This window comes from Stegodyphus dumicola, chromosome 4 (genome assembly GCF_044657685.1).
Source record: "Stegodyphus dumicola isolate Sdum_Otavi_A_Nest chromosome 4, ASM4465768v1".
In the NCBI taxonomy this organism is placed as follows: Eukaryota; Metazoa; Arthropoda; class Arachnida; order Araneae; family Eresidae; genus Stegodyphus; species Stegodyphus dumicola.
In genome coordinates this window covers 32146592-32172875 of record NC_140771.1, presented here as the reverse complement: position 1 = coordinate 32172875, position 26284 = coordinate 32146592, and the positions used below count along the sequence as shown (strand labels likewise).

Here is a 26284-nt window from a genome sequence, read left to right as displayed (position 1 = left end):
CCCATTGGCTTCTATCAAAATACAAGGAACATGTAAACTAAAACATGCTATTTTTATTTAAAATACTGATTTAGTTTTACTTAATTAAATGAACTTATTTTCTAAATTGACTGTTAAAATGTAGGCAAATTATTAATTGTACATTTCTGTTATTATAACATGAGTTATTTCTCCCCCCTCTTTTTTTTTTTTTTAATTGCTATCAGATTAACCTTGATTTTGAGTTAAGAGTTTTATAAACATTATCCCCAGTATTACTTGGGTTAATCTGGAATCTGCTGTAATTATAAAAAAGAGGGCATTTAATTGAGGCGTGTATCACCTAGCTATTTTTAATGGTGTTGTTAAAAGAGTTACAAAATTTGCCTTCTGTATAAAATTTTAATATTGGATTTGAATATATATTTTGAATAATTTGTAAAATCATAAAAAGGAAGATGACTGAACTTTTGACATTTATTTCACAATATAGTCCATTAATAATCCTATTTAATTCAACTAATTATCTTTTTTTATCTCAATATAATAACATGTTAATAATAAATCTTTTTTGAAGTATGTCATGTCAAAATTTAACTCTTATCATGGTTTTGTTAAACTGTTGTATTTAAATGTAATAACATGTTAATAATAAATCTTTTTGAACAATGTTATTTCAGAATTAAACTCTGTCATGATTCTTACATAATACTCATGACATACAGTGTCTCACAAAAATATTCGCACACTTTAAGAATTTGCAGAAAAAGCACTGTAACCTGGAACTGAATTTAAATATAAAGCCCAATATTTCTTCATACCATATCCATGTGATCTGGAATAAAATCAAACATTTTAATACTTACTGACTTAGTTTCTTTTTTTAAAATTGAAAATGTAAGGAGGCAAAGATAAAACACACCACGAAAGTGATCTTACACTGACCCATTTTTGTAAAATTTCATAAATAAAATAATCGTCTACCACTTCTTTTTTTATTATTTTTGCATTTTGGTTACATTTAAAAAAATTGTTTGACTTTATTTTTTGCTTGCTAATTTCATTATATTTTATTTAATGTTTGAAAATGTCTCGTAGTCATAAGGAAGCAACGAACAGCATTCGAAAATTGGTTATTTTTTATAATAAGAATGGAATTTCGATTTGGGATATTGTTAAATTAGTAAGTTTATCCCATTCTGTGGTGCAGTATGTGATAAAATGTTCTAAAAAAGAAAATCAGATCCAAAATAAAGAAGAGGTTGTCTAGCAAAGAGGATTCGAAGTGACTTTACGTGATCAGAGATTTATAGTTAGAAAATCTGTGAAAAGTCCATGTTTGAGTGTTGTAAAAATTTCTATGGAATTTACTGAAAAACATTCTACTTCAATTTCATTTAAAAATGTTCGACGAGTTCTAAGATGAGCTGAATTACATGGGCACTCTGCTCGAAAAAAATTTTTGGAAGGGCAAAAAATAGGAAGCTTAGGCTCTTTTTCTCAAAATCTATGGTAAATAAGCCAAATCATATTGGTATCATGTCATATTTCTAGATGAAAGCAAATTTAACATATTTGGTGCCAATGGGCATGTAATTGTATAGAGGGAGGGGAAAGAAACAGAAGAGCTTAATCCCAAGACTTTTTCTGGAACAATAAATCATGTTAGTGGGGGTGTTCTAATGTGAGAGTGCATGCCAGCATCAGGATTAAAAAATGGTTTAGTATTTATTGATGGCACAATGAACCATGCTGTTTATTAAATATTTTAAAGGATAATTTAAAATTATCTGCCCAAAATTTGGATCCTGGAAACAACTTTATTTTTTATCAGGTTAATGATCTTAAGCATATGGCCCTCAATGTTCACTGTTTGGGTGTCTGTAATTGTCCCTGAGTTCTGGACACACCACTTCAGTAATCAGATTTAAACACAACAGAATACATTTGGAGAGAATTAGAGGTTAGAGTTTAAAGACACAACATTAAAATAAAAACTGAACTGAAAACAGTGATGATGGAAGAATGGAGGAACTTTGATGCAGATATTAAAAAAAAAACTGGTTAACTCTATGCCCAGACATTTGAAAGCTGTTATAAATGCTGCAGGGTATACTATAAAATACTAACTGACAGATATAATATAATATTTACTAATATTTGCAAATTTCTTTAAAGTCTGCGAAGACTTTTATGAGGTAACTTTTCTGTTACTTTTTTATTATTGATTTTCAAAAAAAAGTTTTAATATGTTCATAAAATAATTAATGTAGTTTTGCTAAGAGGAATTTATAGATATTATTAAAAATTTTCATTCTGAGACATTAATTTTTATTAATGAATATATTTATATTTAAGTTATATAAAAAGTATAAAAAAGTATATAAAGTATATTTAAGTTATATAAAATATTATATAAAAAGTGTATGAACACTTTTGTGAGCCACTGTATGTATTTATATAATGTTTTTTCAGCCAGTAATAATATTAAAATTTGCATATTAAAAGCATAATTAATAAGACTAAAGTAAAATCATAACTATATTATTCTTAGCCTAGCCTTCATACTGGAAGCTATACATTCATCTCTTACGTGCTGCTTTGCTAACATGTTGCTGATTATCTTTTATATGTGAAATATATTGCTGTAAGGGTGTGAAAAACATGAAAGTAGTTAATTAAGAGTAAGTGCACCAATTAAACTGTATATTTTATGTTTAAAAATGTTTTGTGAGCAATAAAGTAAATGTTAAACCTCCCATGATTGCATCTTGTTCTTGTAATATGTGTGGCATCATCAAAAATGTTTTTCATTACATATTTATTTCTAACATTACACTTATAAAAAGTTTACAGAAACATAAAATTCTTCAAAAATATTTTTAGTCACTTTGTTTCCAAGACTAGAAAAAACTGATATATAAAATTATCCAGAATAGTATTGAATTTATTAGTTTCCTTTTGTAATGTAATCTTTGTTTTGTTTGTAATCTTTGTATTTAATTTTTCAAAAGGAAAAATATATTAAAATTACTTAAAACTTTGAATTTGTTTCTTAGGTATCTGAAAATGAGCCATAGTAATGGTGGAGAGCAAGCTGATAAGTTGCCTGATGTAACTGACAGTGTTAAGAATATTTCAAGCACAGAAGAACCTTTCAATATTTTGAAAGCTAAAGATTTGTAAGTTCTCTTCTTTATTTAATGAAAAAGTCAGTTTTGTTTATGTTATGTAAATTGTAGGTAAATAGTACATCATCCTATACAAAATATATCGTCTTTCATAAACTTTCAACTAAAATAATTTCTTGGTATTAGTAGTTTTTGCAAAATAAATACTTGAGTTCTATGAGAATAAGATTTCCAAGATCTTAAAGTGCTTGTGATAAATCAGGCATGTAATGCATTTAATTCCTTAGAAATAAATTTATTTTAAATCTTTTTGAAAGCACTTCTGTTTGAATGAAAGGCATTTCTTTAGACTTTACAATCAAAACTGTTGTTGGCTTTATTTACTAATTATTTAGAGATGAATGAAATTTCCTGTTTGCCCTGTTTACAGCTTTTATGCACCTAACATTCATTAGAACTGAATTACTAAGACTAGTTAAGATGATGAATTTTTTTATTTAAAAAATAATTAACTACAGCATTCTGTTTTTTCATAAATGCTACACTGTGTATATTCGCTAAACTGAAATTAGTATCATGTGTTAAGTATTTTATACAATATTTTTTTTGATTGGGGTAGGGGAACAGAAAATTACATTAACCTCAGCTTTTGATATTTTTACACAGTAAAATCAGTAGCTTATATTGTCATAGTTTTTTTTTTTAATTTGGAGCTAAACACATTTGTTGTTCTTTTAAATCACATTTCTAAATAACTGATAAATGTTAACTTACATTAACCACAAGCTCAATGCTTTTGCATTAACATTCTATAAGTAATAATGCATTCATAAAAGTGGGAAAGACCTACTGATAATAAAGAACTAGAATGAGATATTAAAAAAGTATTGTACTTATTCTGTAATAAGAGACTAGTGCTGATACAAGACAAATGAATACAGAATATACAGTGTGTTCATTTATAAATTTATAACAATTTATAAACTCTTTTTCACTTTCCTTTTTCTTCCAGACGGCCGCTAAACTAGCGCATGTTTTTTGTACTTCTGAGAATTCTGCTGGCGAAACATTCACAAGGATAGACCTTTTTTCTGAACTGATGACTGGAATTTCAGTAGATTCCTCAGTATTACTTGTTAACTTCCCTTCTTCCGAAAGCTCATTATTCACAACACTTTCACTTTCTATCTCTTTCTTCATTTTCCAATCTGGAATCTAAGTCTTCTTCGCTGTCTCTAAACTCCTGCGCGCATGCAACTGACTTGAGTTTTCACAGCATTCAAAAGAATCGGTATTTCCCTAATTTCCTCTATCAATTGTGCAATTTTATTTCCTAACAAATAGTACTCTTTATTTAACTCTACCAGAGTAACTGCTGCTTTTGTGGTGACCACCCCAAAATCACCTTCGATGGTGACTTTCGCCAAAGGTAAACATTGGCATTCTGTGTCCAAAAACTGTTTCAGCCAAACAGTTTCCCCTAATAAGTCACTAGTATTAATCCAAGTACTATTACACAGATCTATTCCAGCTCCAGTATCTCTCAGATACTCTCTCTCTACCCATTAATTACTGCTTTCTTGAAATATGGCTCAAAACACTTCCCTAAACTCTCTGTTCCTAAATTATTGACAAGGTTAGCCTTATTTCTTTCCAGTGATGGACAGTTAGGTCGTATATGCCCATCCTTTCCACATTGGTAACACCTTATTTTCCGTCGTTTTTCAAAACGTGCTTCCTTGAAAGCTTGCTCTTTTTTAGGAGCCTCTACTTTTCTATGCTCCTCTGATTTAATTCTTTGATGACCATTACTTTTCTGATTATAACCACCACTGGAATTTGCATATCGCTCTCTAACTTTCTCAAATGGTTTCTTAAACCCCGCTTTCTGTTCTAACCTCCTCGTATCTCTTCGCAAAGCCTCATACCTGTCGCATTTCTTTGCTAAAATAGAAACTGTTTTAAATTCTTCCCAATTGTCTAAGTAGTGCTTTCTTATTTCTAGAGGGATTCACTGCTTACTTTGCTCGGTGAGCATAAGTTCCTTAAGACTTTCAAAATTCTGAACTTCCACTGAATCCAGGCAGTTCTCTAAATAAACTCTCAATTCATACACTAAATCCACCCACAACATTCTTTTTTTTTTTTTTTTTTTTCCTAGAATGTTCTTCAAATTTTGTTTTTAGAACCGAAGAACTGAGCTTGATTCTATGCATGAGTAATTTCTTAACATTCTGATAATCATCCCCTTTATCTGCTGGTTTTTTTACTATTAACTGAGCTACATCATGGGGTAATAAAAGAATTAATTACAAGACCCAGTTAATCTCTTTAACTTTCTCTTTTTGCACTTGTTTCTCAAATAGCATAAAGAATAATGAAATATCTATATTAATCGGTTCAAATCGTAGTACTAGATCTTTCAAATTAACCCTTTTTTCTCTAGGTTGTTCAATTGTCGAAACCATGTAAGCTAAGTTATTAGTCTCAACTACGATCATCAGTTTTAACTTCCCCAATTCAAAAACTCGCTTCCGTTCTCATTCTGCTCTCTCTTGTTCATGTTCCCGCTCTGCTTTCTCCCATTCACGTTCTTCTCTCTCTTGTTCCCGTTCTCGCTCTGCTCTCTCTTTTTTGGCTATTTCTTCTGCTTTTTTCTGTTCAGCCGCAGCCTAAATTCTTGCCACATATTCTTTCTCCGCTTCCTCTTCAAAGTCCTCAGCATTAAGAATAGCCTGCCTAATTTCTCTTACTTTATTTCCCTGAGACACATTTGTATCAAACTCTTCTGTTAACTCCAATAGCAGAGCTTTAGTAAATTTCCTCATAAACTCACCCATCGTGGAAAATTAAAGAAAAATAACCTACCCCAAAATTCAAAAACACAAAAACAACAGGTCAATTCCTCCAAAATTGAGTAATTCCTTAATAATTCTGAACGCAAATGTCCTTACAACACGTAATGATCTCTAATTCATCTATTCATACATACAAAACATAAATCACAAGTGCTAAATAAGATGCAAATTTTTTCTGCACTGTCTCAACTATACAACTATTATCCGCTAACACCGAACTGATATAAAACTAAATTCTTCTAAAGCATACCATTACAATACTTCAAACAATTTAAACAGTTACTAGAACAATAGAATAAACAGTTAAATTCCAATTAGCAAAGGTAACCACAAGAAAACTTTTGATCCCCAATAACAAAGCTATATCCAAAATGAACCTAGTCTCGAATAACTAGCATAACTTCTCCAAAATCACAAAAATGGTACTCACCAATTTGAAGACACCTTCGATGGCTCTTCTGGCAATAACTTGGATACTCCAACTCTTCCAAAAAATTTCACTATTTTGCGTCACTAGATCACACTCCGGCATTTCCTTCTGACGCACTATCACTTTCTGAAGAGGATTCACCACGTGAACTGTCCTTGCACACAAAATTAGATTGTTCTTGTCCAGAGAAGAAAGTCTTGACTGCTCACATAAAATCCTTTACAATACTGCCTTTTCTATAACTTCCATTCGATGATCCGGAACACTCACACAATGATATGCATGGAAAACAACGCATGATGTTAACTCCCAGGAACAATCCCACCGCTGCCACCAATTTTAATATTATTGCTGTGGTGTAGCGGCCGAAACCGCTACACAAATCCTGGGTTGTGACATAGGGTTGAAATGAACTTCTAACTTAAGTTTTAAGAATAACTTGAATTTAAATAAGATGAAAACCTTAACAGTTGTATATCTTGACAATCTGGGACTTGGATATATTTAGTCCCGTAATTTCAGAATTTTGTTACAGGAAAAATTCTCTAATGCATTACACACAAGGAATGATCGTTCTTAGCAAGCCAACATGCCCATAGCTCTAAACAGGCAAGTTTTTTCCTCTTCTCAGGAAACCACCTTACATATCTCCCTGTGTTTACTTGCACTGAACTCCCAGGGGGGAAACTTCCCTCACTCATACATAACAAAGTGTTCATCTTCTGACCCTGATCTTTTACTCTTTGTCCATTGGAGTGACCTTCGAGGCTGCAACCAGAATCATTAACAAAGGCACAGGATTTCACCATTGATATGAAAACTATTGCCCTCTGAGATCACTCACCCTCGACAAAGAACCTTTGTGCCACCTTATCACAATTCCGATCAAGAAAGAAATTTTACCTTGGCTATATTTAAAGAACTCTGTAAAGTGTTTGTAATTGACAAAATCCAAACCATGCCCTAACATCCATAATCAGATGGCGTTGTTGAGTAGTTTACTTGAACCATCCTTAAAGACCTCTCACTGATGGTTTCCAGAAATCAACAGGTCTGGGATCAGAAGTTGTATCTGTTCTTACTGGCCAATCACAGTGTTGTCCATGAAACTACCAGTTATTTCCCATCCCAGATGCTCTTCAGTGGGGACCTTCATCTGCCTTGTGATCTCTCGCTTGGTCATTCTCCAGACATGTCATTGCCTGAGGAGTACATTCGAGATCTCCAGGCACGGTTTGCACAGATGTGCACGAGAGCGAGTTAGCTTGGCAATGGAGAAGATGAAAACCTGAGACCATGAATTGATATGAAATATTTAATTTCAAATGGGACTTTAGAGTTTTCATTGCCAAAAAATTTCTTCCCTCGAAGAGTTAATTAAAATATAAAGGTAGGATAATTTGAGTTTAATTTTCCTCTCATTTAATGTTATTCGGTGATATTTTTTTGCAGGAGTAGATGGAGCTATAAGGAATTTTCCCAGGGCGCCAATGGCCATTTAATCTGCTTTGTCTCACGAATACTAAACTCACAAGAAAAAAAAGATGTAATGATTCTAAATTTAAATAGATTTGAAAGATAAAACTAAATTTAGTACTACATATATTAAACTCATCATCTTAATTCCATCATCATTAGCTTGCTGCAGATTCAAAACTAATGGATCTAACTCTTTATTCTATAGCATAAAAGAGGAGAATTTTCATATCCTGTGATGTGATGATTTTATAATGATGCTAGCACCTTTAAGCATGTCTGTGACTATTCATTTAAATCTTTACATGGGCATCTCAGAATCTCCATGAATTTGCATTCTTCATGGTATAAACTGAACTTTGTATGAGAACTGATTACCCTCTATCTCTTGGCAAACAACGGCCAACTTGCAAAAAAGGTGCTGGCATGTTTATGCAAGTTGGTTGTGCCGATTAGACCAGCCCCATCCTCACTTGTTCTTTTGTGTGTAATATTCTTTTATTTGTAATTTCATTACATCAACTATTAGATATCTCACGCAAGTAATTTGTAAGTTTCCAAATGCTAAAGATATGTTAATAATATTCATATGCAATTTAATTATTTTAGGACCATAATCTTGTAGTTATGCAAAACAATTCATTGGTCTAGAAATAGTTTCCATTTTTAATTAATTTAATTTATGCAAATAATGTTACACTTGTCTGTGTCACAATATTTAGAACCTGCCACTGTTTTCTAGAGCGCCAGTTCTGTAAGATTCTTTTCATAAAACATCTTTTGAAATCTTTTTTTTCTACTCCAATGTGTATTTTCTTTTTAGTTACATATAAATTTAGTTACAATGCTTTGTTCACCAATTTGAGTACATTCCTCAAATTTTCATGAAACATTATCACAAACTTTAAAATGGAATATCATGGTCAATTTTTATTTCATGGGAGTCAAACATTTTGTGTTTTATATTTTAGAATGATTGTAAATTTTTTTTATGTATAACTATAGAGAGACTAGAGCAGGCATGTGCAACTTCAATAGGTCTAAGAACCAGATTAGAAATTAGATATATTACGCAGGCTGGGAAAACTTTAGGATTTAATTTATTTGAAAATATAAAAAATGAACATATCCATTAGTTTTCTCTGTTACTTCATATAAACACCCAATTATAAAATCTATAAAAGTATAAAATACTAACTAATACAGTACAAAATCCGTAATCCGGATGTTCATTATCCGGAATGATCTATAATCCGGACCTCAAAGCCAGAAACTTTTTTTTTGGTATGCTTTACACATGCGCGTTTAATGTATAACGGACGGTATAAGCTAGGCTAAAATTATCTTTACTGATTCTAAGGCATTTCAGTTGAAGTTGCAGATTGTGCTGTTTCTTAATCTTTTAATTCGATCCGGCTTATTATTTTTTTGCAGACTGTTAGAGCAATTTTATAAAAGTTAAGCTTGAACTTTCGATTATCTCAGAAAGAGTTTCCAATTCTGGAGCTGCCAAAGGATCTACAAAGTGAAAGCATGTTTCAATGTCCATCAAACAAAAAGTGGAATTGCTGCAAAAAATGGGTAAAGGCATATCCGTCTCAAAATTATGCGAGGAGTATGACATTGGAAAGCCAACTGTATATGACATAAGGAAAAAGAAAAAGAAACAATGCCCGACGACAAATGCCCCAATCATCAATCAATAAACGGATGGCGAAATCTGTAGTATGGTTCTAGATCCAGAAAATACCACTTCCAATAGTGAAGAAAGCGCCAGAGAGGTTATTGAAAACGAAAAAATTTCGATTGACAAGTTAGTCAGTATTCTCGACACAGCAATTACAGGACTTGAACAGTGGAACTTTGTAACTGAACAAGAAATTATATCTGTTTATAGAATTAAAGAGAAAGTATTAGCACAAAAAACAAAGCATTTTAAACAACTTACATTGAAAGAAATGTTTAATAAAATAAACAAATAAATATTAAGCTTTTTGTTTTGTAAATTTTTATACCCTTTAGATCATAATTGCTATTTATTTCATAAATTACAGTTTCATATTTTTAATTGTATAATTTCCGCATGCCATCTTACCAGATTTAAATTGATGATCTTATAATCCGGAAAAACCCCTAATCCAGAATCGCCGACGAGTCCGGATTACGGACTTTGTACTGTAGTCATAAATAAAAAAACACTTTTTAATGCAATCATTATGACTTCATGGTTGTCTCAAGATGGTCAGTATTCAAAGATATTTAGGGCATTAAACTAGAAATTTGTTTTCCAGGTGCCCATCATAATCCACCCCTTTGTCTTGGATATCACTAACTTCATTCTTGAAAAATGTTGCTTTTATTTATAGATGTTTCAAAATAGCACTATATTTTTCTGGGCAGAAGTTGTTAGCTTTGAAAGCTTGTCGCATGGGAAATAGTTTTGGTAGAAGTTAATTAGTGTCATATCCTAGATTTTTGTCTTCAGAACAAGGTTCACTTGAAATTTGATTAATTCCGTTTGCAAAGGAAGTGGCACTATTTCTACATCAATATCAAATGGAAGAAAGGAAATTTACAAGTTTGTTTAATGGTTTTTAAAATCACTGAACTTAGTATCAAATTCTGGACTTGAAGATTCCAATTTCATCCCAAAACAAATTGCAATCAAAATCATTTCTGTGGTTTGCAAATGTGGCAAAAGGGAGATTAGTTATGTATCTTAATTGATTTTCCCAAAAGTTGTTTATCCTGAAATGATTTGATGTGCCCAGAGAGCTCATGAATCAACTATTCCTGAGTTTGTAACTTGAGTTCATTTAGATATGTTGTAATGTCAACAAGAAAGGCAAAGTTTCACTGTCAGGATTTGCTTTTTTGCTCTCGAATAGGTTTCCCTTTTATATCTCTGAAATGAGATGTCCCTTCTTTCAAATCAGAAAAATGCTTCAAGATCTTTCTCTTATTTGGCCAACACACTTTGCAATAAAATATGATATCTTCATGCTTAGAATGAACATTATCCAGAAATTCTTGAAATTGATGGTTTTTAGTGCTTCACAATTTTTTTGCAAACAGAAAGCTTTCATGAACAATGTTGTAGATCACATTGTAGCTACAGTATTGGTGGCATAACATGTATTGCACAGATATTCTCTTTTTCAAATTTTGTATCTTATCTATTCTCAGCTGACCGTTGTAGCTGCTGTAATTAACATGTTTTATATTTCAATGTCTTTTTAAATTGTATTCTTTCAAAACTGTTATAGTTTCAAATGTATCAAACAAAGAGCTTTTTCCTTTTGCATTGTAACAAATAATCACCAGAGCCACTTCTCTTGAAATATATGACTCACAACATCTACTTTTCTCTTCTTTGATGAAGCCTTAGTGTTAATTACAAATACATGAAAGTAAAATGCAAAATGTGGAAAATGGCAACTACATACAGCAGCAATGAGCGTGATCAAACTGATGGCAGCAGAAGAGTCAGATGAGCTACAAAACCATGATCACCAACCACTGGCAAAAGATAGAAGTTAAAGTGCAGTTCCTATGAAAATAAGAACAAGGTGAAAATAAGAATAAAAAGTTTAAAAATGGATAAAAACTGTGAAAAAAAGAATTATTTTAAAATTATTTATTACAACTACAAGTATTTGTTGTTCAAATTTAAATAGTTGACTGGCCAGATTCAAGATATTTGGAAATGTCATCATGGGCTGTAGAAAATCAGAATGTGAGCCATGTGTTACACATGCCTGGACTAGGGTGTCATATGAAAAATTAGATTTTGTAATTTTTGCAAAGTTGATTTTATAAATTTAAAAATGTCCAAATGTTAGTATTTGCCTGATTTAAAATATTTTTATAATTCAAAGTATATGATTACAACTTTTTTTTAAATTTCCAATGGCAGATTATGAATAGTTACAGTAAAAAAACAAGAACACAGAATACAGCAATACAATGAAAAAAAAAAAAAAAAAAAAAAAAAACAGCTGTAACAAAGTCCATTAATCTAACATATCTCTTGCCTTCCAGTAACGCTCAGCGAGAAAAGTCTTGTACAGAGCAGGACAATGGGGTAGATGTGCGGCATCCATCACCTCTCCAGAGCTGCACAGACTGCATATCGGAGAAGGAACAATTTTGAATCTATGAAGGTGATGTTGTAGGCAATCATGTCTAGTGGCAAGGCGGAATTCAGCGACCGCTCTATGCCTTGGGCCATTACACAAATTCGGGATAGCATTCTTCCAAGACTTATGAGAAACATGATGATAGAGATCTTCCTGAGCACGTACTTTGAAAGATCTTTTAATAAAATCCCTAACAGTATGGAAAGGCAAAGGATGATAAATATTCTGCATGATTATTGCACCCTTTTTTGCCAAGAAGTCAGCTTTCTTGTTACCTGGAATCCCGCAGTGGGCAGGAACCCACAGAGGACTATAGTTTTCTCAAGTGAAGCCAGGTTTTGTAGATAATGTTGACAATCCAATATGTCATGTGATATGGGATTTTTATCTGAAACGATAGCCAACAGAGCAGCTCGGGAATCACTGAGTATAACAGCTCTTGTGAATTTTTCCAAGTGGTATGGTAGTTGGTACAGAGCTGTGTGAATCGCAGCAATTTCACCGCCAAACGCAGAACCTCAGCCCACAGAGATGTAGAAAGAGAACATTTCGGAGAAAACTCCGGCACCTGCATTAGGGCCATCAGACAGGAGGGATCCATCACTAATGATCTGAAGCCATTCTGGCTCAGAGTAAAAAATATTTAATACTTCGAAAGCGAGGGGTCTCAAAATAAAGGGATCCGTATTATGTTTGGTTACTTTTTGACCCAGGTCATGATTAATCCAGAAAGATTTGGATTTTGTAGTGGAACAAGTAATATGATATTAACTAATGGTAATATGATTTCAACTAATGGTAATATGATTACAACTAATGGTAAATTATGGTTTATTAAATTACGGTTTAAATAATAATGGTTACAACTAATTACAACAAGTAATGTGATTACAACTAATGATTGTAAAAATAAAAGCTACACAATTCATTTTATGGACATGCTATGTAATTAAGCTGCCATTTATATTTTTATAATATATTTTTATTTTCTGATATGCTGATCTATAAGTCTTTATTTTTGGTATTTGAAAATATGCATATTTGATGTTAGTTTTATAATATTCAACATTACTTCTTCATACTTCTAGAATTTGCTAAGATTGCTGATGGCATTTTGCCAAACTTATGCTTGGGGGGGGGGTGTTCTTCATTGCCAGATATTTTGGAACAAATTATATTTTCTGATTTATTTAAAATTGTATATTAATTACATAGAAAATTATTGCCTTTGTTCTCTAGTTATTATTTTTATAGGAATCTAACAGAAAAAGAGCTGCCTTCTGGTTCTAGTGATAATGAATTTGAAAAGAGTGAATGCCTTATTTTCAACTATCAGGTGAGCTTAGGATGCTTTGATTACTTAATGTACTTCTGTTAACTCCTACATACTACCTAATTCTGTTGGTGGTTTTGTTTTTCTGATTTATTAATAAGAATAAAACTTTATAAGCATCTTCTCGATTATATTTTTAAAGTTTTATTTATCAAAACCTTTTGCTTTGCAAATCGCTATCCACACTTATTTTAATATTGCTTATCATAGCATAATTTCTTTTGTGAAGTGTAACCAAAACATTGGGCAATGCACAGTCATATGTTATAGATTATGAACAAATATTTTGTTTAACAAAATGCTTTTACCCTGTAGCTTGACAAACAATTCATTGGTAATATGATTCTTTTTTTTGCACTTAGCAAGTTTTCACAACTTTCATAATCTGTCAAGGCTTTCTTACAGTTGAGAGAGAAAGCAGAATTGCACTGTTTAACTTATTTTCCATTGGATGAATTTCTGTTGAATTAGAAACAGTTTACAAAGGGTTTGATTAGTTAAAAGCTTCATGACATTGATAGTTTGTTTCAGGTTTTTCTCCCAGAGAATGAACAGTTACCTGCATGGAATATGTATGAGTATCCATCTACATAATGAATGTAAGCTATTTTTTCTTAAAAATTCCTAGCTGGAAGCATGTTTTATTTGGCAGATAGACCTTACATCTTTTGCCTCAAATCAAACAAGTAATTAAAATTAGAGAGACATGGAATGGATTACACTTTGTTGTGTGACTATGAAAAGCTGGAAAGCATTCAAGACTGATAAACTTATGAAGAAATTAATTCTTTATTCTTTAATGTGTATTTTAGAATTTGACTGCTAGATATGTGTAATTTTTGTTGCTAATTCACTGGGACTTATAAAGCTCATGTTTTTATCATTAACAAAATGATAATGAATTTTTTCATTTGTCATATTCTTTTGTTATTTCTTCTTGTAGGTGCATTTGATGTAGTGAGTATCTGTTTTATCTTTCCATTGCATAACTATTGTTTTGGCACTTTTGTGTTAAAGCAGCTACCATGAAACAAAAATCATTAAGGGTAAAATATACTGTGTATTGGGGGGGGGGCAACTCACTAAGCAGGAAACATACAACTTTTCAGATACCAAATTCCAACTTAAATGTATCTGATAGTTAGTTTGTTTATATTCTGTGCAAAAAGCAAGCTTGTTAAATCAGTAACAAATTAAGATAGAGTCATGAAAACAGCAATTGTATTAAATTATTTTAGCATTAAAAATGAAAAAAAAAAAAAAAACATATCTACATTAAGTTTACCTGTGGTTATCTGCATAAGGTAATAAATAAGGTTGGTTTCCAGGTTGGTTCTGATTTTGCATTTGATTGTGGAGACAGTTTATTTAACCGCTTGCCTGATTATCCCGAGTTATCTCGGGTTTGTATATATTGCAGTTAATTATTATCCCGAGAAAACTCGGGCGAAGCAGAATTTGTTAGTACGATTTCTTTTATCACGGTTTTACTCGATCTGGAGGAAATGAAAGGAAATCTTCAACTTTGATTGACAGTTTACCAAATTTTTTTGGTTGCACGGTTCTTTTGGAGAGACTGGTCGCGTGTTTCCCTATTGTATAGTATACGTTGGCTTGTGGATTAGTAATGTATAAAGAAGGATGCATGCATTGAAAAAAAAAATAAAATGATGGCGATGATGCAAGATAGAAAAAAAACCAAATCCAACGAGACAGTGTACTCTGTGCTCCCGTGAAAGAGATTCCAGCGGTAAGCGAGTAAGAAAAGAGACCAGATACCAGTGTAGAATGTCAGGTATCACTCTGCGTTGTCCCTTGTTTCAAAAACTATCATACAAAGATTAATATTTAACTTTTTTTTGTTTGCCCGAGATAACTCGGGATAGTAAACTAATATTAAAAATAAATGCTTTTACACCTTCAAAAATTAAAAATTCAACTTAAAACCTACATATTTTGATTTGTTTCGTTTTGTTGTATTTAATAATAAAATAAAAAAATGTGGTGATTTTTTGCAATTTTTTTCAAAAAAATTTGTAAGGGAAGCAGTTAATTATTTATATATTTTCACAGTAGCCACTGTAACACAAGAATATCATTATTACCCAGAAATTTTGCAGAAAAATTTCTTTTCATTCTCTCCTCTCAAATAAAAAGCTGAGATAGTTTCTTTCTTAGCGTTTTGCAGCTGTTTGTATTTTGTTTGCTAAATAGATTTAAAGATAAATGTAATGATTTTAAGTAATTGTTTTTGTATATTTGAGTCCTTTGTCTTAAATGCATTCTATTGTTTTCATAACAAGGCTATGTGCAACAGATTGGCTACTCTGCATATAATACATATGGGCTGTTTTATTAGATATTTTCTTTCTGTTTCATTCCACTTCTGTTTTACTTCTTTCACCAGCATTGATAAAAACAGGCGCTGAATTTCACTATGGTCTGTTATTGCTGTTTCTTCAGTCACAGTCTAATGCATCATTCATAAAATTTTATGTGTTTATTTATTTTTATTTATATTTTCCACATCTGATTATTACATAAAGCATTTTTATCTATCAGCTGGTCAATTTCTAAATGAGCTTTTAAATGTAATTTCTGAAAACTCATCAATTGATTTAACATTAAATCAATTTATTTTTGTCAGTATCCCCCATTAGGAATATATCTGAAAAAGAAATTGCTGAATGTCATATTGATTTGCATCTGAATGATAATGTTGAATATATTTCAGAGAAAAATAATTCACATAAATTTATATATAAACCGAAATTTTTCTTTCCATTAAAAACCACTTTTCCTCACAAAATTAAGCAGTTTTTTTCTTTATAGACATTCATTGCTTTCATATTTTCTCTATGAATTTTCAATACTTTTGTGTTAGCTGGGGATATAATAATTTTGTGATGCTTATGATTAAAGAAATGGCTGAATTTATCAAATATGTTTTTTCTGTCACCAAATGAAGTTAATGACAGAATTTCCTTTGTAAATGTTTTGCAGCTTTTTTATGTATAAAGTCCCAAAATGTTATGTCTAAAAGTAAAAATCTTAAATAAAGTAATATTTTCTCACAGTTTAAAATAAATTGCTAATTTTGCTGAGGATAGAGAAGGCATAGCTTGTTTCTTGAAATCTTGCTTCACACTAGCTAAAAGTTTTTAGTTTTCACTAGCATATAGATCTGTCATGAATTATGTATATTTTTATATGAAATTCTGAATATATGCTTAGGATGCAGTTTGCCTTTCCAAGATTCGGATCTGATTTTTGATCTGAGGATTTGAGACTTCATTCATATAATTTAAGCTTTTACATCTAATTTTATTACTTTCAGCACTCATATTATATTTAATTCTCACTTTTTCTTTTTAACCTCTGTATTGGTATAAAATTTATTATATAACTTGAAGAAATATCTCAGTTTTATTTGGGGGTTACCAATGAAAAAGTAATTTATTTATTTATTTGGAACTGTTCCATTGTAGGGCAACACACACCCAGTTATTTTCTCTAGAAAAATGTATGTAGCAACTTTTTATTTCCAGCAAAAGAACACCCCTTTTGTCTGCTCATTTGAAATATGTTAGAATTATTCTAAACACAGGGAATATATTTCCTACAGTAATGAATTCAAGGAACAAAGAAAGAAATAGAATGACATACTTTTAAAACTTTTCATTGACAGGAAAACAGTACCACAGGACAGTTACATTTCATTGATAGGAAAATAGTAAGAGGTAAGAACAGCACTTTTAACAGTACCAGTAGGCAGTGTTAATGTATCTATCTTTCTGTAGAAAGTAGATACATTAAATTACTATATTGGAAATATATACATTACTATATTGGAAAAGATTCCTTTATTTTTGTTTAGCAATGACTTCAATTCACTTTGATTTTTTGTTTTAGGAGGAAATTTTTTATTTTACACTGATCAGCAGTGAAATTTTTAATGGTTTAAATGTAAATCACAAAATCATTCTGTTAACCTAACAGAACATTCAAAATGTATTTGCATATTCTGAAATACTTCATTTTGCAGGCTAATTATTTGAAAAATATATCAAATGCAGTTTTAATTGAAGCAAAATTGAGTTGTAGACTGGCTTTGGTTTAAAAAAAAAGAAAGAAATCTGTGCATTTTGTTATGTAAATTCATTTTCTCCTGTCTTATGATATCCCTGTAACATTCTCAGTATGCTAGAGAATCTTAATTTTCACAAGAATGTAGTATCTAATTCACATATAAAATGTTCATTAAATGACTGTTTATGTTAAAATGTTCATTAAATGACTGTTTATGTTGTTGGCAAAACATGATTTTCCAATACTTTATTCAATTGAATTTCAAAATAACTGAGAAATACAATTATAAAATGGTTGAATTTTGATATCAAATAATTAATTTTTTTTTATTTCTCATGTGCCTTTTGTCTAGCAGGAATTTGGTACTGTATATGCTCATGTAATGTACTCACTTTTTTTTACTAAAATTGCGTCACTAAAATGCAGGTGCGGGCGGACATTACATAGGTCGTTGAAATGTTGCGCTTTTTCTCGTGAGTAATTTCGAGTGTAAATTTCATTTCATACAGCCAAGTTAAGTTCTAAGTGGAAGAAAATGGCATAAGTAATAAAAGTATCAAATTTTAAGTTGTCTAATAGCTACCTAAAATTTACAAACTCACTTTCTCCCATCCACATATATAATACCCGTTTACATTATCAATGCTCGGTGCGCATTAGTTCACACAGGAGCACAATATAGAAGCACAAATTAACCAACACTTGCAATTTTAATATTTGCTTTTACACAAATTAAATAAACATTGGTTCTTTTAATATCCTTCACACATTATTTTTTTTTTAATCTGTTCTGACGCACTGTATGAAAATCCATGTCATCATTCACTGCAACCAACCTTCACTCTTCTTGAATTGCGATATCTTCTCATGCCACAGCAAACACTCTTGTTTGGCACATTTACCCATGTTGCTGCATACCCTTGAGCATGCATATCACAAACATGCGCAACTACTTTTTTTCCCAAGTTCGGGAACTTAGATTTCGAACTATTGAAACGCACGTCTTGTTTTGTTCGCTGCCGCCAGTTGATCATGATGTTTACTCCAATTCCACTTACACTGTCCGTCCACCTTATACACTCTTGCTGCTGCTCTTTTTCTGTTCTCCTTCGCAAATTCTATGATTTTCAGTTTAAAAGCCGCTGTATAGCTGCTTTATTTTTCCATTTCAAGCATGCTACTTGCTAACTACTACAAATTCCAAATGATACTATGAATGAAAGAGAAAGCTTGAAATATGTGAATGCTCCAAGGAGGAAGGAGGGAAAATTAATTTCATTATTAAACTGTATTTCCTGGAAGCCATTGCGGTGAAAACCTGTTTGGATTGCCTTCATTTATTATCATGTCTGCCGAGTGGCTTGCTGGTGCCGATGTTATAACTGAATAACAGCTGCACCAGAATGCAAGGAAAGTCTTTGCTTTCCATCCTGGTGCCAACCAAAGACAAAAGAAATGCATATTCTTTCTTTAAAGATGTGTATTGGCTAATGTTATTGACTGAAGGGGAAAAGGCGATGTTAAAAAATATATATATATTTTAAAGTAAGAAATTCTTTAGTTTTTGGGGTGCGGACAATGTGCGGGTCACTTTTTTTTACATAAATTGTATCTGTAAAGTTGGGGTGTGGACGCTGCATGAGCGCGGACATTACACGAGCATGTACAGTATTTCTCTTTCTCATTCTGGAAAGTGCTATAGTTTCTTCTTTGCCTTTACTATTGTATCCCTACTTTTTCATATTATAAAATGCTATTGGAAACTTCAATTTTAAAAATAAATTCCTGGAATCAGAAAATTACTATATATTTGATAATGTAGAATGCTTAACTATTTATGGTGGAAGCATTTTTAAAACCTGTGAAAGATGGGACAGTAGAGATTGATAACTTTCATTTTTAATACCATTTGCAAATATTTTTGTTATCTAGTCTTCAACTCAGTAATTACTTTCCATGAAAGATAAAGAATGATGATAGCAAACCTTTGGTGATGGAAGTGGCGACGGACAAACCTTTAACATGGCAAACCTTTAACATTTTGAATCTGGGGCTTTGGCAGTTGTAAAAGCCTTGAAAGGATGGGGTAGCTTAAACTGAATGCTTCTTTCCCCTTTAAGAAATCACCTCCTTTAAGGTTAATCACCTTTAAGAAATTTGCAAGAAAGATTCTTGTGTTTAGTTTAATGGATTCTCAAAGAGGTGCATCTATGTCACAAAAGGAAGGGAAGTATAGAGATTAGTGACCAGACTTCAAGATGCTTTTCGTCATTGAGGGAAAGTTTCATATTACAGTTGTTCTAGATTGAGACTACTGGGTGTTACGCAGAAGAAAATGCGCAAACTTCCTTTGAAGAAATGTCATTCTTTTTAAATTATAATGTTTTACTTTCATTTTTACAAAATTTTGTTTGAATTTTAAATTACACTGCAAAATTATGTGACTTTACTAAGTGCTTACAATAATTATTTCTGTCATATCTTTATATTAATGTTATGTCACAAAATTATTTCAACTATTTGATTATTTCATGGACAATTTAAAATTTAACCAGTCTTCATCTCAGTCTTTTTTATTTTTATTTATTTATTTATTTATTTTTTACTGTTAAATGTCCTTATAATTTTAAATTTCTTTTGGTATATATTATCAAATATAGCTATATCTTTGAACTTTCTTCCATACAAGGAATAATTAAAAAATAAATGCTTAACGATATAGAAATGATTAAAAATTAAAGTTTAGTGGAACTGTTAAAATTATGTTCTATAGGCATAATGAAATTTAAATTTTACATAATTGTTAAAAATCTGCTTGCTAACGCACTATTTAAGGAGGAAACTTTCAGCAAATTAGAATATATCTGGTTAAATTTAAAATAATTTTATTTTATTGTAGACTGATAGTACTGCAATGTCCAACTATGTAAGTGTTCCTTAAATTCAGTTCTTTTCCAAAATATATGCGTAATAAAACAGAAGCTCCAAAACTGTTTTTTGGAATAATATATTCTAGTTTTAAAAACTAGAAAAAAAAAAGGATTATTTAATCATGTACCGTTTTATACTGTTTATTGAAAACTAGTAAGTAATATATTTCAAATATTAATAATATAATTAATAGTTTTTAATAATGATTTTAAGTCATTAAAAATGTCAAATTATTTAGTATGCAAACCCATAATTCAAAACGTAAAATTTCGTTTGTCTTTTTATACTAAATTCGCAGCCTCACTAAGGGAACATGTTCACTCGGGTATCAAAATTTAGGCAATTTCTTAGTGCAAAGAGTTTTTTAAATTGAAGGGAAAATTGTTTCTTATGCATAGTGTCTAAAGTTGCACGATAATTAGTTGTTCTCTTCAATTTGTTGTTGTACATATTATTGTATTAGTTGTATTAGTTGTTGTACTGTATTATATTATTCCATATTTTATTATGCTTCATAATTTAGCTCATTAAGAGAAATTTCCAGATAATTTCAAGTGCTCAGTCAGCAAAAATCTCTCCTGTTTGAAATCGTCGTCACATGTGAATTTTTCTATTTCCTCTATTGTCTAAACCAGTTCGTTTCAACTCCAGACTGTCTTTGTAAGAGCTTTGACATCAACCATGGCGGCATATTTTATATGGTGGAATTTAAATTCTATGATATATTAGTGAGTATTTTTACTTGAAGTTACTAAAAAAACTTCATGTTCATTGTCAGGTCATGTGAATTCTATAATGACACAGTTGAATTAACTGTTTTTCCCTTTTCTATCGAAAATTTGGCATCTATTCATTGGTTTCATTAACACCTCGGTCATTATGCTGTCATATCAAAACTATTTCATAACTGAGTGGCCAAGATATGCCTCCATGAATTTGTCCTTGAACGTAGTTGCTAAGATATATGCCTGGCAAAGGCATTCAGTCAGTTAAAAGGACAAGGTTCAGAAATTTAGATGGGGAACATGTGTTGTCTTAGAACAATGATTTGTACATTATTTGAGAGTTTTTACATCCTGTTTGTATTCTTGGAGCTCAAAGGACAGTGACATTTCACAAATGCTACTCTAATCCATTCTGTGCATCTTACTTCAAAATTATTTGACCATGAAATTGAGACACTGATACAGAGGTACTTTTAAAATATGCCATCAGTACATCTGGAATTTATGGCTAGAGATGAGCCCCAGGGAGAAACACAATGAAGAAATTCCTCTCTTCTACAAAGGCAAAAGCTTTTAAACTGATTTACTAGCTTTAATATATTTACAATTTCCAGGTTTCAGACTGAAATTATAAAGCTATTTTTGTTTCTTTGACACAAAATGTATATTTATGTTCTCGTGATTTGTTTGAACAACAGTACCATCACAGTAAACTTCTGTGTGTGAAGGTCACTTCAGCATAAACAGATATATATGAAAATAAAGACAGAACTGTTAAGAATAAACTGATAAGAATGTAAGGAAAACTGCTGCGAATTTATATTTGTTTATGGAAACATATACCTACATATCCATGTAGTATGTATGTCTGTATTTGTATAATGTGCTATAAGTGCAGATATGTACATTAAGTGGAAAGCATGCGTACCCTTAAATGGGAATAAAGAATATACACACACCGGCACACATATGCATTTATATATGTGTGTGTTTGCGTATGGATTTATGCATACGTATATTAAACATATAGATATATATATGTATGTGTACAAGGTGTATTCGGAAACTAAGTACTATTTTGAAAAAAAAAATAGTAAAACAATTTTTTCGAATCCAATTTTATTTTTACATGAAAATACATGTCTTACACTATTTTTCAACATAGTTTCCGCCAATGATCAAACACTTGTCATAGCGGGTGACAAGTTTTTGTATACCATCGTCAAAGAAACTTCCCGCCAGTTTCGATAACCACGACTCCACAGCATTTTTCGTGTCATCATCAGATCCAAAGCGCTTGCCACCAAGCTCGCGCTTCATGTGCAGGAACAAGTGATAGTCGGGCGGCACCAAGTCCGGGCTGTACGGCAGGTGATCGAACTGCTCCCAATGAAACTGTCGAATTAACGATTAAGTGACATCAGCAGTATGGGGCCGAGCATTGTCATGGAGCAACACAATTCCTTTACCGAGCATTCCTCTTCGTTTGTTTTGAATGGCACGCCTTAGTTTTGTTAAAGTCTCATAATATCGTGCTGCATTAATGGTTTCACTCTGGGAAGAAATTCAGTAAGCAAAACACCTTTCCTGTCCCAGAAGACAGTGCACATGATTTTATGTGATGACATTGTCACTTTGAACTTTTGTTTTTTCGGAGAATGAGTGTGTCTCCACTCCATCGATTGTTGTTTCGATTCTGTTGTGAAATGACACACCCAAGTTTCATCACCTGTCACAATTTGGTTTAAAAAGTTTTCTCCCTCATCACTGTACCGCGTGAGAAATGTCAGGGCACTACCAAGTCGCTTTGCTTTGTGAACATCAGTGAGCATTTTTGGAACCCATCGGGAACACAGTTTGTGATAATTCAAGCGGTCAGACACAATTTCGAACAAAACAGTATGGGAAATTTGTGGAAATGCCTCTGAAAGAGTTGTCATTGTTAAGCGTGTGTTCTCATGAATTGCTTCATCAACTTTCCTTACCAAATCATCGGTGAAAACAGAAGGCCGGCCACACCGAGCCTCAGCGCGGACATTTGTTCGACCTGCATTAAACATTCTTACCCACTTTCTCACCATTCCATCACTAATCGCGTATTCACTGTAAACTTCTATCACTTGACGATAAATTTCGGCCGGTTTAACATTTCTCACGTTCAAAAATTTAATCACGGCACGAATCTCACAGTCAGCGGGAGAACTAATTGTCTTAAACATTTTGAATGTGCACGGCAAACTGAAAACACAATATAGAGCAACCAAAATAGCGACAATTGAAAGTCAGTGAACAAGAAAGACTAGTGGGCATGCGCGGGACGCCTACCACAGTGCTGCAACGGCGCTAGAATGAAACGGTACTTAGTTTCCGAATACGCTATGTATATATTTCATCATCAAGCTCTTGAAGAAGTTTTCGTATTTCTTCTTCAGTCAGCCCTCTTTTCCTTTTTGGCATATTGCTAGAAAAAGTCAAAATAATTCCTACAAAACTTACAAAAATATGCAATATTCTAAAGCAGTGCAAGGCTCTGTTTGCAATTTACAAACGCAGTTATCGTGAGGTCTATAGTTATGTAGCTACAAGAATGAGAAGGGAAAAATTGGAAAAACCTGGATTCTTAACACAAAGAAAGAGATAAGTGATTAAAACCCCAGGGATGTCAAATTTGACATTTCATCCCACTCCTTCAGCCTGGAAAATGGGGGGGGGGGAAGATATGGCCACTAAAGTGGACAACTCTGTTCTTTCAAAGAGGGAGCTCTATCGCCACTATAATGGCCTCAAAAGATTAATACGGCCATCAACTTTCATTCATATATGATAGTATATAGAATAACTAGATTTTGGAGTCTTCAACTTAAAATTTTTTTTTTTTAAATATGTATATAATAACAGTTGGGTCATTATGACTCTCCCATTTAACTTCCAAACAAGAAGATTCATTTGTAATATGATGTGCTAATTGTTTTTCATTATTTTTATAGCTAAGCATGATGTTAATTTTCTACAAGTAAGACATTTCTTGTGTCAAACTGCAAAATCAGAGATATACATATTTTTAAAGATCACTTTTCTTGATTTAATTATCAAGTAAATAAAGCAACGAACTGTGCAAATGTAACAACATGTACAACAACAACTGAATGTGTATTTTTTCAACTGTTGAATTTTATGCATTCCCCCCCCCTTCTTTGCAGGAATTTAAAGACAAAAGTTTGAACCGAAATGGCTCAAATTTAGATGCCAAAAGACTCAAGCATGATTTTGAATCTTTGGGATTTGTTGTAACTGAACACTCTAATTTAAATAAAAAGGACACCAAAGAGATATTGAAAGCAGGTAAGTGTTGCATATTTTAATAACCTTCTTCCCTTCCTTAAAATGAGCTTTAGAATAGTAATTTTCATATCAGTAATTTCAAGATTACTGATATCTGTATGTTTTGTTTTGGAGCTAATTTTCTCTGATTGTGAAAGTTTGATGCAGGATTTATTATCTCATAGAAAGTAATAGCTAGATTTTGTTCTGGTCCAAAATCTTGAAGTACTACATATAATCTTCTTGAGCTGTATTTGCCACTGCAATGTACCTTGCTTTAGTTGACAATTATGCTATGCAGTTTTTCCTTTTGCTGCTGTATTAAATGCAGTTGTTTCCTAGTATGAATATGTGTCCACTAATGGATTTTCTGTTTGTTTTTTCATTTCCCAAATCTGCATCTGAATATGCAGTTACTATAGGATTTTGAATTTTGTTAAAGACCAACTTCAAGTCTTTAGTTCAAGTATCGAACTGTTTTTTTGACAGCATTCCTATCTGCTTTTCTTGTTTTTTCATTTCTACTACTCAATATATACACAAAACTTGCTATGTTAGGTCAACTGATCGTTGCAATGTATAGTAATGCCCCTGCTACTTCCTATATTCTGTATTATCTTCTAGAAGATTGTCTTCATTTTCCAGTAGTTTATTCCCATTGGAACTTATGTTCTTGTTTAATCTTGAAGTCTGAATCTTTGAACTATTCCTTTGATTTTGTTCTTTTGGTTATGACAATGTCACCATCTTTAGATTATTTGATATTTATGCCAAGGTAGTAGGTGACTAATCCTGGGTCAGGGGTTCTCAATCAGAGGAAAATTCCTTGTGTGGAGGGGGGGATTTTATAGTTTCAGGAGGGATAGCTCTCAGTATTTTTGTTAAGTAGTTAGTTTTAGTTTAAGAATATACAAAACTACTTTTATTCAAGTTTTGCTATTTTGTAACCATTTTCTATACTTTTTCTTGCTTAATTTGTAAGACCTATCTTTACTTTTCCACATACACTAACTTAGACTCTACAATGAACCTAGCGAATTTTCGCACAGGCGTGAATTAAATACCATTAGAATTAAATATCAGAAGAAGGGTGCAAAATAACTCTTTATTAAATCAAACCAATTTAACAGAAAAGCACTGACTTCGTGCGTTACAAAACACCGTTCACTTGCGGCGGTAACTAAATGTAGACTATAATACAAATCAAATCTGAAAAGTAAACGAGTGCAAGAGCACACTTCAAAATTTCACCTAAAGGGTATACTCACAGAAATCTAACCAGTGTGCTACTAAATTGATAAGGCCAAGAGTCTTACTAGCATGACTGCGAAAGAACAACAAAATGTACGCTTGGCTAGCGAAACATGCTCTGAATAAACTGAGATAATCACACGTTTAAATAGCACTTCACTTAACATCCTGGCGAGATAATGTGAGGGGAAGTTGAGAACAGGAAAATTTAAAATAAATTTGTTATGCAAAATAAGTAAAACCCTACAATTTCCCTTGCCAGAATTTAACTATCGTATAACAAGGCTTTAAAAGCTTAACAGATGGAGAAATGTGGCACATAATTACAATATCTTCTCTCTTTAGCAATTCTTGATCTGTGAAGGATAAAAGTTTAGTGCGTGCTTATATATACCTTATACTCCTCCTTGCTCTCCAGCATTGTGTACTGTAAAATGCGAGCATGCTTTATATAAAATGAGTACAACACTTACGACCCCACATTTACTTGTTAAAATTAAAGCAACTAGACCTAGACAGACACCTTACAATCAAATCTCAGCCTGATGTGCTAACGCTAGTGAAAATTAACTTAGTGTTGTCTCGAGAGCGTAACCTTTTAAATTACATTTATTCTCAAAT

General features: G+C 32.0%; 1 protein-coding gene across 4 annotated transcripts in view; it reads left to right on the top strand.

Moving 5' to 3' along the window:
• LOC118190910 (caspase-7-like) overlaps positions 1-26284 on the top strand; it is a 112745-nt gene that overhangs the window by 2955 nt on the left and 83506 nt on the right. The window contains exons 1-4 of one of the 4 annotated variants that reach the window (XM_085814685.1): positions 2562-2663; positions 3039-3161; positions 13253-13349; positions 24292-24433. In XM_085814685.1, coding sequence (XP_085670811.1) covers positions 3049-3161; positions 13253-13349; positions 24292-24433 — 352 coding nt within the window. In that variant the 5' untranslated portion in view covers positions 2562-2663; positions 3039-3048. Of the gene's footprint in view, positions 1-2561; positions 2664-3038; positions 3162-13252; positions 13350-24291; positions 24434-26284 lie in introns of those variants that run through there. The other 3 variants (XM_085814688.1, XM_085814684.1, XM_085814687.1) reach the window with 3 other exon arrangements.